Raw genomic sequence first — 13842 nt, 5'->3', positions numbered from 1 at the left:
GTCACTCGGGATCTCATTAACTACCGGGCTCGGGGCACGCGCTCTGTCTCGTTCATTGATCTGCGTCTCTTTTAAAAACTCGTTTCTAGCGCGGTATTCTCACTCAAACACACCCGGTCCAGCTCGATCCTATCCCACACTATGTAGACAGGTTCAGAACCGAGAGAGCGCGTTTCTGGGAATACGTGGCGTGAACCGGTTTAGTGGTTTTTTCTCTCTCTCGGTTATGGACTACATTTGAGAGCGAGTAGAGAGAGGGAGAAAAGAAAGGCTGAACCGAGAAAACAAATGTTACTCTACGACAACATCATGGACTCTGCTCTCCTCTCAGTCGTTACGCTGGTCGTTGTTTTCACCTCCTCGCTGTCCTCCTCCGACGTCGTTCCCTCTCCTTCCTTCATTCTACCGTTTACCGACTGTATCCAGAGCCGCGGGAGAGACGGGTTCTACCAAGGGGCTGTGGACGTGACGGAGTCCGGTGCGGTGTGTATGAGGTGGAGCGAGGTAGCGGGGTTTGAGGAGCGCTATCCGGGTAAAGGGTTGGGGGAACATAACCGATGTCGGAACCCGGACAACAGGATCAGACCCTGGTGTTTCTTCAGGAACAGCCGCGGCAGAACCGACTGGGGCTACTGCGACTGTAAACAAGGTACAGGAAGGAGAGAGAGGTGTGTGTGTGTGTGTGTGTGTGTGTGTGTGTGTGTGTGTGTGTGTGTGTGTGTGTGTGTGTGTGTGTGTGTGTGTGTGTGTGTGTGTGTGTGTGTGTGTGTGTGTGTGTGTGTGTATCTAGTCATTAGGGGGAGACTCTACCAAGATAGACAAGCTGTCAGTCATTAGGGGGAGACTCTACCAAGATAGACAAGCTGTCAGTCATTAGGGGGAGACTCTACCAAGATAGACAAGCTGTCAGTCATTAGGGGGAGACTCTACCAAGATAGACAAGCTGCCAGTCATTAGAGGGAGACTCTACCAAGATAGACAAGCTGTCAGTCATTAGGGGGAGACTCTACCAAGATAGACAAGCTGCCAGTCATTAGGGGGAGACTCTACCAAGATAGACAAGCTGCCAGTCATTAGGGGGAGACTCTACCAAGATAGACAAGCTGTCAGTCATTAGGGGGAGACTCTACCAAGATAGACAAGCTGTCAGTCATTAGGGGGAGACTCTAACAAGAATAAGAAACGTTTTTATGTTAAAATGTACCAAGATAGACAAGCTGCCAGTCATTAGGGGGAGACTCTACCAAGATAGACAAGCTGCCAGTCATTAGGGGGAGACTCTACCAAGATAGACAAGCTGCCAGTCATTAGGGGGAGACTCTAACAAGATAGACAAGCTGCCAGTCATTAGGGGGAGACTCTACCAAGATAGACAAGCTGCCAGTCATTAGGGGGAGACTCTACCAAGATAGACAAGCTGCCAGTCATTAGGGGGAGACTCTACCAAGATAGACAAGCTGCCAGTCATTAGGGGGAGACTCTACCAAGATAGACAAGCTGCCAGTCATTAGGGGGAGACTCTACCAAGATAGACAAGCTGCCAGTCATTAGGGGGAGACTCTACCAAGATAGACAAGCTGCCAGTCATTAGGGGGAGACTCTACCAAGATAGACAAGCTGCCAGTCATTAGGGGGAGACTCTACCAAGATAGACAAGCTGTCAGTCATTAGGGGGAGACTCTAACAAGATAGACAAGCTGCCAGTCATTAGGGGGAGACTCTACCAAGATAGACAAGCTGTCAGTCATTAGGGGGAGACTCTACCAAGATAGACAAGCTGCCAGTCATTAGGGGGAGACTCTACCAAGATAGACAAGCTGTCAATCATTAGGGGGAGACTCTACCAAGATAGACAAGCTGCCAGTCATTAGGGGGAGACTCTACCAAGATAGACAAGCTGCCAGTCATTAGGGGGAGACTCTACCAAGATAGACAAGCTGCCAGTCATTAGGGGGAGACTCTACCAAGATAGACAAGCTGCCAGTCATTAGGGGGAGACTCTACCAAGATAGACAAGCTGCCAGTCATTAGGGGGAGACTCTACCAAGATAGACAAGCTGCCAGTCATTAGGGGGAGACTCTACCAAGATAGACAAGCTGCCAGTCATTAGGGGGAGACTCTACCAAGATAGACAAGCTGCCAGTCATTAGGGGGAGACTCTACCAAGATAGACAAGCTGCCAGTCATTAGGGGGAGACTCTACCAAGATAGACAAGCTGTCAGTCATTAGGGGGAGACTGTACCAAGATAGACAAGCTGTCAGTCATTAGAGGGAGACTCTACCAAGATAGACAAGCTGCCAGTCATTAGGGGGAGACTCTACCAAGATAGACAAGCTGTCAGTCATTAGGGGGAGACTGTACCAAGATAGACAAGCTGTCAGTCATTAGAGGGAGACTCTACCAAGATAGACAAGCTGCCAGTCATTAGGGGGAGACTCTAACAAGATAGACAAGCTGCCAGTCATTAGGGGGAGACTCTACCAAGATAGACAAGCTGCCAGTCATTAGGGGGAGACTCTACCAAGATAGACAAGCTGCCAGTCATTAGGGGGAGACTCTACCAAGATAGACAAGCTGCCAGTCATTAGGGGGAGACTCTACCAAGATAGACAAGCTGCCAGTCATTAGGGGGAGACTCTACCAAGATAGACAAGCTGCCAGTCATTAGGGGGAGACTCTACCAAGATAGACAAGCTGTCAGTCATTAGGGGGAGACTGTACCAAGATAGACAAGCTGTCAGTCATTAGAGGGAGACTCTACCAAGATAGACAAGCTGCCAGTCATTAGGGGGAGACTCTACCAAGATAGACAAGCTGTCAGTCATTAGGGGGAGACTGTACCAAGATAGACAAGCTGTCAGTCATTAGAGGGAGACTCTACCAAGATAGACAAGCTGCCAGTCATTAGGGGGAGACTCTAACAAGATAGACAAGCTGCCAGTCATTAGGGGGAGACTCTACCAAGATAGACAAGCTGCCAGTCATTAGGGGGAGACTCTACCAAGATAGACAAGCTGTCAGTCATTAGAGGGAGACTCTACCAAGATAGACAAGCTGCCAGTCATTAGGGGGAGACTCTAACAAGATAGACAAGCTGCCAGTCATTAGGGGGAGACTCTACCAAGATAGACAAGCTGCCAGTCATTAGGGGGAGACTCTACCAAGATAGACAAGCTGTCAGTCATTAGAGGGAGACTCTACCAAGATAGACAAGCTGCCAGTCATTAGGGGGAGACTCTACCAAGATAGACAAGCTGTCAGTCATTAGGGGGAGACTCTACCAAGATAGACAAGCTGCCAGTCATTAGGGGGAGACTCTACCAAGATAGACAAGCTGCCAGTCATTAGGGGGAGACTCTAACAAGATAGACAAGCTGCCAGTCATTAGGGGGAGACTCTACCAAGATAGACAAGCTGCCAGTCATTAGAGGGAGACTCTACCAAGATAGACAAGCTGTCAGTCATTAGGGGGAGACTCTACCAAGATAGACAAGCTGTCAGTCATTAGGGGGAGACTCTACCAAGATAGACAAGCTGTCAGTCATTAGGGGGAGACTCTAACAAGATATACAAGCTGTCAGTCATTAGGGGGAGACTCTACCAAGATAGACAAGCTGTCAGTCATTAGGGGGAGACTCTAACAAGATAGACAAGCTGTCAGTCATTAGGGGGAGACTCTACCAAGATAGACAAGCTGTCAGTCATTAGGGGGAGACTCTACCAAGATAGACAAGCTGCCAGTCATTAGAGGGAGACTCTACCAAGATAGACAAGCTGTCAGTCATTAGGGGGAGACTCTACCAAGATAGACAAGCTGCCAGTCATTAGGGGGAGACTCTACCAAGATAGACAAGCTGCCAGTCATTAGGGGGAGACTCTACCAAGATAGACAAGCTGTCAGTCATTAGGGGGAGACTCTACCAAGATAGACAAGCTGCCAGTCATTAGGGGGAGACTCTACCAAGATAGACAAGCTGTCAGTCATTAGGGGGAGACTACCAAGATAGACAAGCTGCCAGTCATTAGAGGGAGACTCTACCAAGATAGACAAGCTGTCAGTCATTAGGGGGAGACTCTAACAAGATAGACAAGCTGCCAGTCATTAGGGGGAGACTCTAACAAGATAGACAAGCTGTCAGTCATTAGGGGGAGACTACCAAGATAGACAAGCTGTCAGTCATTAGGGGGAGACTCTACCAAGATAGACAAGCTGCCAGTCATTAGAGGGAGACTCTACCAAGATAGACAAGCTGTCAGTCATTAGGGGGAGACTCTACCAAGATAGACAAGCTGCCAGTCATTAGGGGGAGACTCTACCAAGATAGACAAGCTGCCAGTCATTAGGGGGAGACTCTACCAAGATAGACACGCTGTCAGTCATTAGGGGGAGACTCTACCAAGATAGACAAGCTGCCAGTCATTAGGGGGAGACTCTACCAAGATAGACAAGCTGTCAGTCATTAGGGGGAGACTACCAAGATAGACAAGCTGCCAGTCATTAGAGGGAGACTCTACCAAGATAGACAAGCTGTCAGTCATTAGGGGGAGACTCTAACAAGATAGACAAGCTGCCAGTCATTAGGGGGAGACTCTAACAAGATAGACAAGCTGTCAGTCATTAGGGGGAGACTACCAAGATAGACAAGCTGTCAGTCATTAGGGGGAGACTCTACCAAGATAGACAAGCTGCCAGTCATTAGGGGGAGACTCTACCAAGATAGACAAGCTGTCAGTCATTAGGGGGAGACTCTACCAAGATAGACAAGCTGTCAGTCATTAGGGGGAGACTCTAACAAGATAGACAAGCTGCCAGTCATTAGGGGGAGACTCTACCAAGATAGACAAGCTGCCAGTCATTAGAGGGAGACTCTACCAAGATAGACAAGCTGTCAGTCATTAGGGGGAGACTCTACCAAGATAGACAAGCTGCCAGTCATTAGGGGGAGACTCTACCAAGATAGACAAGCTGCCAGTCATTAGGGGGAGACTCTACCAAGATAGACAAGCTGCCAGTCATTAGAGGGAGACTCTACCAAGATAGACAAGCTGTCAGTCATTAGGGGGAGACTCTACCAAGATAGACAAGCTGCCAGTCATTAGGGGGAGACTCTACCAAGATAGACAAGCTGTCAGTCATTAGGGGGAGACTCTACCAAGATAGACAAGCTGCCAGTCATTAGGGGGAGACTCTACCAAGATAGACAAGCTGTCAGTCATTAGAGGGAGACTCTACCAAGATAGACAAGCTGCCAGTCATTAGGGGGAGACTCTACCAAGATAGACAAGCTGTCAGTCATTAGGGGGAGACTCTACCAAGATAGACAAGCTGCCAGTCATTAGGGGGAGACTCTACCAAGATAGACAAGCTGCCAGTCATTAGGGGGAGACTCTACCAAGATAGACAAGCTGCCAGTCATTAGGGGGAGACTCTACCAAGATAGACAAGCTGCCAGTCATTAGGGGGAGACTCTACCAAGATAGACAAGCTGTCAGTCATTAGGGGGAGACTCTACCAAGATAGACAAGCTGCCAGTCATTAGGGGGAGACTCTACCAAGATAGACAAGCTGCCAGTCATTAGGGGGAGACTCTAACAAGATAGACAAGCTGCCAGTCATTAGGGGGAGACTCTACCAAGATAGACAAGCTGCCAGTCATTAGAGGGAGACTCTACCAAGATAGACAAGCTGTCAGTCATTAGGGGGAGACTCTACCAAGATAGACAAGCTGTCAGTCATTAGGGGGAGACTCTACCAAGATAGACAAGCTGTCAGTCATTAGGGGGAGACTCTAACAAGATAGACAAGCTGTCAGTCATTAGGGGGAGACTCTACCAAGATAGACAAGCTGTCAGTCATTAGGGGGAGACTCTAACAAGATAGACAAGCTGTCAGTCATTAGGGGGAGACTCTACCAAGATAGACAAGCTGTCAGTCATTAGGGGGAGACTCTACCAAGATAGACAAGCTGCCAGTCATTAGAGGGAGACTCTACCAAGATAGACAAGCTGTCAGTCATTAGGGGGAGACTCTACCAAGATAGACAAGCTGCCAGTCATTAGGGGGAGACTCTACCAAGATAGACAAGCTGCCAGTCATTAGGGGGAGACTCTACCAAGATAGACAAGCTGTCAGTCATTAGGGGGAGACTCTACCAAGATAGACAAGCTGCCAGTCATTAGGGGGAGACTCTACCAAGATAGACAAGCTGTCAGTCATTAGGGGGAGACTACCAAGATAGACAAGCTGCCAGTCATTAGAGGGAGACTCTACCAAGATAGACAAGCTGTCAGTCATTAGGGGGAGACTCTAACAAGATAGACAAGCTGCCAGTCATTAGGGGGAGACTCTAACAAGATAGACAAGCTGTCAGTCATTAGGGGGAGACTACCAAGATAGACAAGCTGTCAGTCATTAGGGGGAGACTCTACCAAGATAGACAAGCTGCCAGTCATTAGAGGGAGACTCTACCAAGATAGACAAGCTGTCAGTCATTAGGGGGAGACTCTACCAAGATAGACAAGCTGCCAGTCATTAGGGGGAGACTCTACCAAGATAGACAAGCTGCCAGTCATTAGGGGGAGACTCTACCAAGATAGACAAGCTGTCAGTCATTAGGGGGAGACTCTACCAAGATAGACAAGCTGCCAGTCATTAGGGGGAGACTCTACCAAGATAGACAAGCTGTCAGTCATTAGGGGGAGACTACCAAGATAGACAAGCTGCCAGTCATTAGAGGGAGACTCTACCAAGATAGACAAGCTGTCAGTCATTAGGGGGAGACTCTAACAAGATAGACAAGCTGCCAGTCATTAGGGGGAGACTCTAACAAGATAGACAAGCTGTCAGTCATTAGGGGGAGACTACCAAGATAGACAAGCTGTCAGTCATTAGGGGGAGACTCTACCAAGATAGACAAGCTGCCAGTCATTAGGGGGAGACTCTACCAAGATAGACAAGCTGCCAGTCATTAGGGGGAGACTCTACCAAGATAGACAAGCTGTCAGTCATTAGGGGGAGACTCTAACAAGATAGACAAGCTGTCAGTCATTAGGGGGAGACTCTACCAAGATAGACAAGCTGTCAGTCATTAGGGGGAGACTCTACCAAGATAGACAAGCTGCCAGTCATTAGGGGGAGACTTTACCAAGATAGACAAGCTGCCAGTCATTAGGGGGAGACTCTACCAAGATAGACAAGCTGTCAGTCATTAGGGGGAGACTCTACCAAGATAGACAAGCTGCCAGTCATTAGGGGGAGACTCTACCAAGATAGACAAGCTGCCAGTCATTAGGGGGAGACTCTACCAAGATAGACAAGCTGCCAGTCATTAGGGGGAGACTCTACCAAGATAGACAAGCTGTCAGTCATTAGGGGGAGACTCTACCAAGATAGACAAGCTGCCAGTCATTAGGGGGAGACTCTACCAAGATAGACAAGCTGCCAGTCATTAGGGGGAGACTCTACCAAGATAGACAAGCTGTCAGTCATTAGGGGGAGACTCTAACAAGATAGACAAGCTGTCAGTCATTAGGGGGAGACTCTAACAAGATAGACAAGCTGCCAGTCATTAGGGGGAGACTCTACCAAGATAGACAAGCTGCCAGTCATTAGGGGGAGACTCTACCAAGATAGACAAGCTGCCAGTCATTAGGGGGAGACTCTACCAAGATAGACAAGCTGTCAGTCATTAGGGGGAGACTCTACCAAGATAGACAAGCTGTCAGTCATTAGGGGGAGACTCTACCAAGATAGACAAGCTGTCAGTCATTAGGGGGAGACTCTACCAAGATAGACAAGCTGTCAGTCATTAGGGGGAGACTCTAACAAGATAGACAAGCTGTCAATCATTAGGGGGAGACTCTACCAAGATAGACAAGCTGCCAGACATTAGGGGGAGACTCTACCAAGATAGACAAGCTGTCAGTCATTAGGGGGAGACTCTACCAAGATAGACAAGCTGTCAGTCATTAGGGGGAGACTCTAACAAGATAGACAAGCTGTCAATCATTAGGGGGAGACTCTACCAAGATAGACAAGCTGTCAGTCATTAGGGGGAGACTCTACCAAGATAGACAAGCTGTCAGTCATTAGGGGGAGACTCTACCAAGATAGACAAGCTGTCAGTCATTAGGGGGAGACTCTAACAAGATAGACAAGCTGTCAATCATTAGGGGGAGACTCTACCAAGATAGACAAGCTGCCAGTCATTAGGGGGAGACTCTAACAAGATAGACAAGCTGCCAGTCATTAGGGGGAAACTCTAACAAGATAGACAAGCTGTCAATCATTAGGGGGAGACTCTACCAAGATAGACAAGCTGCCAGTCATTAGGGGGAGACTCTAACAAGATAGACAAGCTGCCAGTCATTAGGGGGAGACTCTACCAAGATAGACAAGCTGCCAGTCATTAGGGGGAGACTCTACCAAGATAGACAAGCTGTCAGTCATTAGGGGGAGACTCTACCAAGATAGACAAGCTGCCAGTCATTAGGGGGAGACTCTACCAAGATAGACAAGCTGCCAGTCATTAGGGGGAGACTCTACCAAGATAGACAAGCTGTCAGTCATTAGGGGGAGACTCTACCAAGATAGACAAGCTGCCAGTCATTAGGGGGAGACTCTAACAAGATAGACAAGCTGCCAGTCATTAGGGGGAGACTCTAACAAGATAGACAAGCTGCCAGTCATTAGGGGGAGACTCTACCAAGATAGACAAGCTGCCAGTCATTAGGGGGAGACTCTACCAAGATAGACAAGCTGCCAGTCATTAGGGGGAGACTCTACCAAGATAGACAAGCTGCCAGTCATTAGGGGGAGACTCTACCAAGATAGACAAGCTGCCAGTCATTAGGGGGAGACTCTACCAAGATAGACAAGCTGCCAGTCATTTGGGGGAGACTCTACCAAGATAGACAAGCTGCCAGTCATTAGGGGGAGACTCTACCAAGATAGACAAGCTGCCAGTCATTAGGGGGAGACTCTACCAAGATAGACAAGCTGCCAGTCATTAGGGGGAGACTCTACCAAGATAGACAAGCTGCCAGTCATTAGGGGGAGACTCTACCAAGATAGACAAGCTGCCAGTCATTAGGGGGAGACTCTACCAAGATAGACAAGCTGCCAGTCATTAGGGGGAGACTCTACCAAGATAGACAAGCTGCCAGTCATTAGGGCGAGACTCTACCAAGATAGACAAGCTGCCAGTCATTAGGGGGAGACTCTAACAAGATAGACAAGCTGCCAGTCATTAGGGGGAGACTCTACCAAGATAGACAAGCTGTCAGTCATTAGGGGGAGACTCTACCAAGATAGACAAGCTGTCAGTCATTAGAGGGAGACTCTACCAAGATAGACAAGCTGCCAGTCATTAGGGGGAGACTCTAACAAGATAGACAAGCTGCCAGTCATTAGGGGGAGACTCTACCAAGATAGACAAGCTGCCAGTCATTAGGGCGAGACTCTACCAAGATAGACAAGCTGCCAGTCATTAGGGGGAGACTCTACCAAGATAGACAAGCTGCCAGTCATTAGGGGGAGACTCTACCAAGATAGACAAGCTGCCAGTCATTAGGGGGAGACTCTAACAAGATAGACAAGCTGCCAGTCATTAGGGGGAGACTCTACCAAGATAGACAAGCTGTCAGTCATTAGGGGGAGACTACCAAGATAGACAAGCTGCCAGTCATTAGGGGGAGACTCTACCAAGATAGACAAGCTGTCAGTCATTAGGGGGAGACTCTACCAAGATAGACAAGCTGTCAGTCATTAGAGGGAGACTCTACCAAGATAGACAAGCTGCCAGTCATTAGGGGGAGACTCTAACAAGATAGACAAGCTGCCAGTCATTAGGGGGAGACTCTACCAAGATAGACAAGCTGCCAGTCATTAGGGCGAGACTCTACCAAGATAGACAAGCTGCCAGTCATTAGGGGGAGACTCTACCAAGATAGACAAGCTGCCAGTCATTAGGGGGAGACTCTACCAAGATAGACAAGCTGCCAGTCATTAGGGGGAGACTCTAACAAGATAGACAAGCTGCCAGTCATTAGGGGGAGACTCTACCAAGATAGACAAGCTGTCAGTCATTAGGGGGAGACTACCAAGATAGACAAGCTGTCAGTCATTAGGGGGAGACTCTACCAAGATAGACAAGCTGTCAGTCATTAGAGGGAGACTCTACCAAGATAGACAAGCTGCCAGTCATTAGGGGGAGACTCTACCAAGATAGACAAGCTGTCAGTCATTAGGGGGAGACTCTACCAAGATAGACAAGCTGTCAGTCATTAGGGGGAGACTCTACCAAGATAGACAAGCTGCCAGTCATTAGGGGGAGACTCTACCAAGATAGACAAGCTGTCAGTCATTAGGGGGAGACTCTACCAAGATAGACAAGCTGTCAGTCATTAGGGGGGGACTCTACCAAGATAGACAAGCTGCCAGTCATTAGAGGGAGACTCTACCAAGATAGACAAGCTGTCAGTCATTAGAGGGAGACTCTACCAAGATAGACAAGCTGCCAGTCATTTGGGGGAGACTCTACCAAGATAGACAAGCTGCCAGTCATTAGAGGGAGACTCTACCAAGATAGACAAGCTGCCAGTCATTAGAGGGAGAGTCTATCAAGATAGACAAGCTGTCAGTCATTAGGGGGAGACTCTACCAAGATAGACAAGCTGTCAATCATTAGGGGGAGACTCTACCAAGATAGACAAGCTGCCAGTCATTAGGGGGAGACTCTAACAAGATAGACAAGCTGCCAGTCATTAGGGGGAGACTCTACCAAGATAGACAAGCTGTCAGTCATTAGGGGGAGACTACCAAGATAGACAAGCTGTCAGTCATTAGGGGGAGACTACCAAGATAGACAAGCTGTCAGTCATTAGAGGGAGACTCTACCAAGATAGACAAGCTGCCAGTCATTAGGGGGAGACTTTACCAAGATAGACAAGCTGTCAGTCATTAGGGGGAGACTCTACCAAGATAGACAAGCTGCCAGTCATTAGGGGGAGACTCTACCAAGATAGACAAGCTGTCAGTCATTAGGGGGAGACTCTACCAAGATAGACAAGCTGTCAGTCATTAGAGGGAGACTCTACCAAGATAGACAAGCTGCCAGTCATTTGGGGGAGACTCTACCAAGATAGACAAGCTGCCAGTCATTAGAGGGAGACTCTACCAAGATAGACAAGCTGCCAGTCATTAGAGGGAGAGTCTATCAAGATAGACAAGCTGTCAGTCATTAGGGGGAGACTCTACCAAGATAGACAAGCTGTCAATCATTAGGGGGAGACTCTACCAAGATAGACAAGCTGCCAGTCATTAGGGGGAGACTCTACCAAGATAGACAAGCTGCCAGTCATTAGGGGGAGACTCTACCAAGATAGACAAGCTGCCAGTCATTAGGGGGAGACTCTACCAAGATAGACAAGCTGCCAGTCATTAGGGGGAGACTCTACCAAGATAGACAAGCTGTCAGTCATTAGAGGGAGACTCTACCAAGATAGACAAGCTGCCAGTCATTAGGGGGAGACTTTACCAAGATAGACAAGCTGTCAGTCATTAGAGGGAGACTCTACCAAGATAGACAAGCTGTCAGTCATTAGAGGGAGACTCTACCAAGATACACAATCTGCCAGTCATTAGGGGGAGACTCTACCAAGATAGACAAGCTGCCAGTCATTAGGGGGAGACTCTACCAAGATAGACAAGCTGTCAGTCATTAGGGGGAGACTCTACCAAGATAGACAAGCTGTCAGTCATTAGGGGGAGACTCTACCAAGATAGACAAGCTGCCAGTCATTAGGGGGAGACTCTACCAAGATAGACAAGCTGTCAGTCATTAGGGGGAGACTCTACCAAGATATACAAGCTGTCAGTCATTAGGGGGAGACTCTACCAAGATAGACAAGCTGCCAGTCATTAGAGGGAGACTCTACCAAGATAGACAAGCTGTCAGTCATTAGAGGGAGACTCTACCAAGATAGACAAGCTGCCAGTCATTTGGGGGAGACTCTACCAAGATAGACAAGCTGCCAGTCATTAGAGGGAGACTCTACCAAGATAGACAAGCTGCCAGTCATTAGAGGGAGAGTCTATCAAGATAGACAAGCTGTCAGTCATTAGGGGGAGACTCTACCAAGATAGACAAGCTGTCAATCATTAGGGGGAGACTCTACCAAGATAGACAAGCTGCCAGTCATTAGGGGGAGACTCTACCAAGATATACAAGCTGCCAGTCATTAGGGGGAGACTCTACCAAGATAGACAAGCTGCCAGTCATTAGGGGGAGACTCTACCAAGATAGACAAGCTGCCAGTCATTAGGGGGAGACTCTACCAAGATAGACAAGCTGTCAGTCATTAGAGGGAGACTCTACCAAGATAGACAAGCTGCCAGTCATTAGGGGGAGACTTTACCAAGATAGACAAGCTGTCAGTCATTAGGGGGAGACTCTACCAAGATAGACAAGCTGTCAGTCATTAGGGGGAGACTCTACCAAGATAGACAAGCTGTCAGTCATTAGGGGGAGACTCTACCAAGATAGACAAGCTGCCAGTCATTAGGGCGAGACTCTACCAAGATAGACAAGCTGTCAGTCATTAGGGGGAGACTCTACCAAGATAGACAAGCTGCCAGTCATTAGGGGGAGACTCTACCAAGATAGACAAGCTGCCAGACATTAGGGGGAGACTCTACCAAGATAGATAAGCTGTCAGTCATTAGGTGTGGACCGGGTGCTATTCTGTGTGTGTGTGTGTGTGTGTGTGTGTGTGTGTGTGTGTGTGTGTGTGTGTGTGTGTGTGTGTGTGTGTGTGTGTGTGTGTGTGTGTGTGTGTGTGTGTGTGTGTGTGTGTGTGTGTGTGTGTGTGTGTGTGTGTGTATGTTTGTGTGAGTGTATGTGTGTGTGTGTGTGTGTGTGTGTGTGTGTGTGTCTGTCTCTCTCTCTCTCTCTCTCTCTCTCTCTCTCTCTCTCTCTCTCTCGCTCTCTCGCTCTCTCGCTCTCTCTCTCTCTTTCTCTCTCCCTCAGTGTAAAATGATCTAAACGGTGTGTGTGTGTCTCGTCCAGGGTCAGTGCGCCTGCAGGGCGGCCGCTCTAAGCTGGATGGCAGGGTGGAGGTGTATCTTCAGGGGGTCTGGGGGTCTGTCTGTAGTGATGACTGGGGAGACCAGGACGCTACAGTGGTGTGCAGACAGCTGGGACAGGGGTGAGTCACACACATGCACACGCACAACACACGTGCACACGCACACACACTCACATATGCAGCCTCACGCACGAACAAAGAAATAGGAAGTGAAAAAGAAAGGAGTGGAGCGGTTATCCTATAAAAGGGAGTGGAGCGGTTATCCTATAAAAGGAGTGGAGCGGTTATCCTATAAAAGGGAGTGGAGCGGTTATCCTATAAAAGGGATTGGAGCGGTTATCCTATAAAAAGGGGTGGAGCGGTTATCCTATAAAAGGGAGTGGAGCGGTTATCCTATAAAAGGGAGTGGAGCGGTTATCCTATAAAAGGGAGTGGAGCGGTTATCCTATAAAAGGGAGTGGAGCGGTTATCCTATAAAAGGGAGTGGAGCGGTTATCCTATAAAAGGGAGTGGAGCGGTTATCCTATAAAAGGGAGTGGAGCGGTTATCCTATAAAAGGGATTGGAGCGGTTATCCTATAAAAAGGGGTGGAGCGGTTATCCTATAAAAGGGAGTGGAGCGGTTATCCTATAAAAGGGAGTGGAGCGGTTATCCTATAAAAGGGAGTGGAGCGGTTATCCTATAAAAGGGAGTGGAGCGGTTATCCTATAAAAGGGAGTGGAGCGGTTATCCTATAAAAGGGAGTGGAGCGGT

The 13842-nt window shown here is 48.4% G+C and overlaps 1 protein-coding gene across 1 annotated transcript in view; it reads left to right on the top strand.

The window, feature by feature from the left end:
* Positions 1–294: 294 nt before the first annotated feature.
* Positions 295–13842, top strand: part of prss12 (serine protease 12) — a 91959-nt gene continuing 78411 nt past the window's right edge. Inside the window, exons 1-2 of the mRNA XM_055910971.1 lie at positions 295–649; positions 13071–13209. Of these exons, the coding sequence (XP_055766946.1) occupies positions 310–649; positions 13071–13209 (479 nt within the window). The 5' untranslated portion in view covers positions 295–309. The remainder of the gene's footprint in view (positions 650–13070; positions 13210–13842) is intronic.

Source organism: Salvelinus fontinalis, unplaced genomic scaffold (assembly GCF_029448725.1).
Source record: "Salvelinus fontinalis isolate EN_2023a unplaced genomic scaffold, ASM2944872v1 scaffold_0039, whole genome shotgun sequence".
Taxonomy (NCBI): Eukaryota; Metazoa; Chordata; class Actinopteri; order Salmoniformes; family Salmonidae; genus Salvelinus; species Salvelinus fontinalis.
This window is presented reverse-complemented; position numbering and strand designations above follow the sequence as displayed.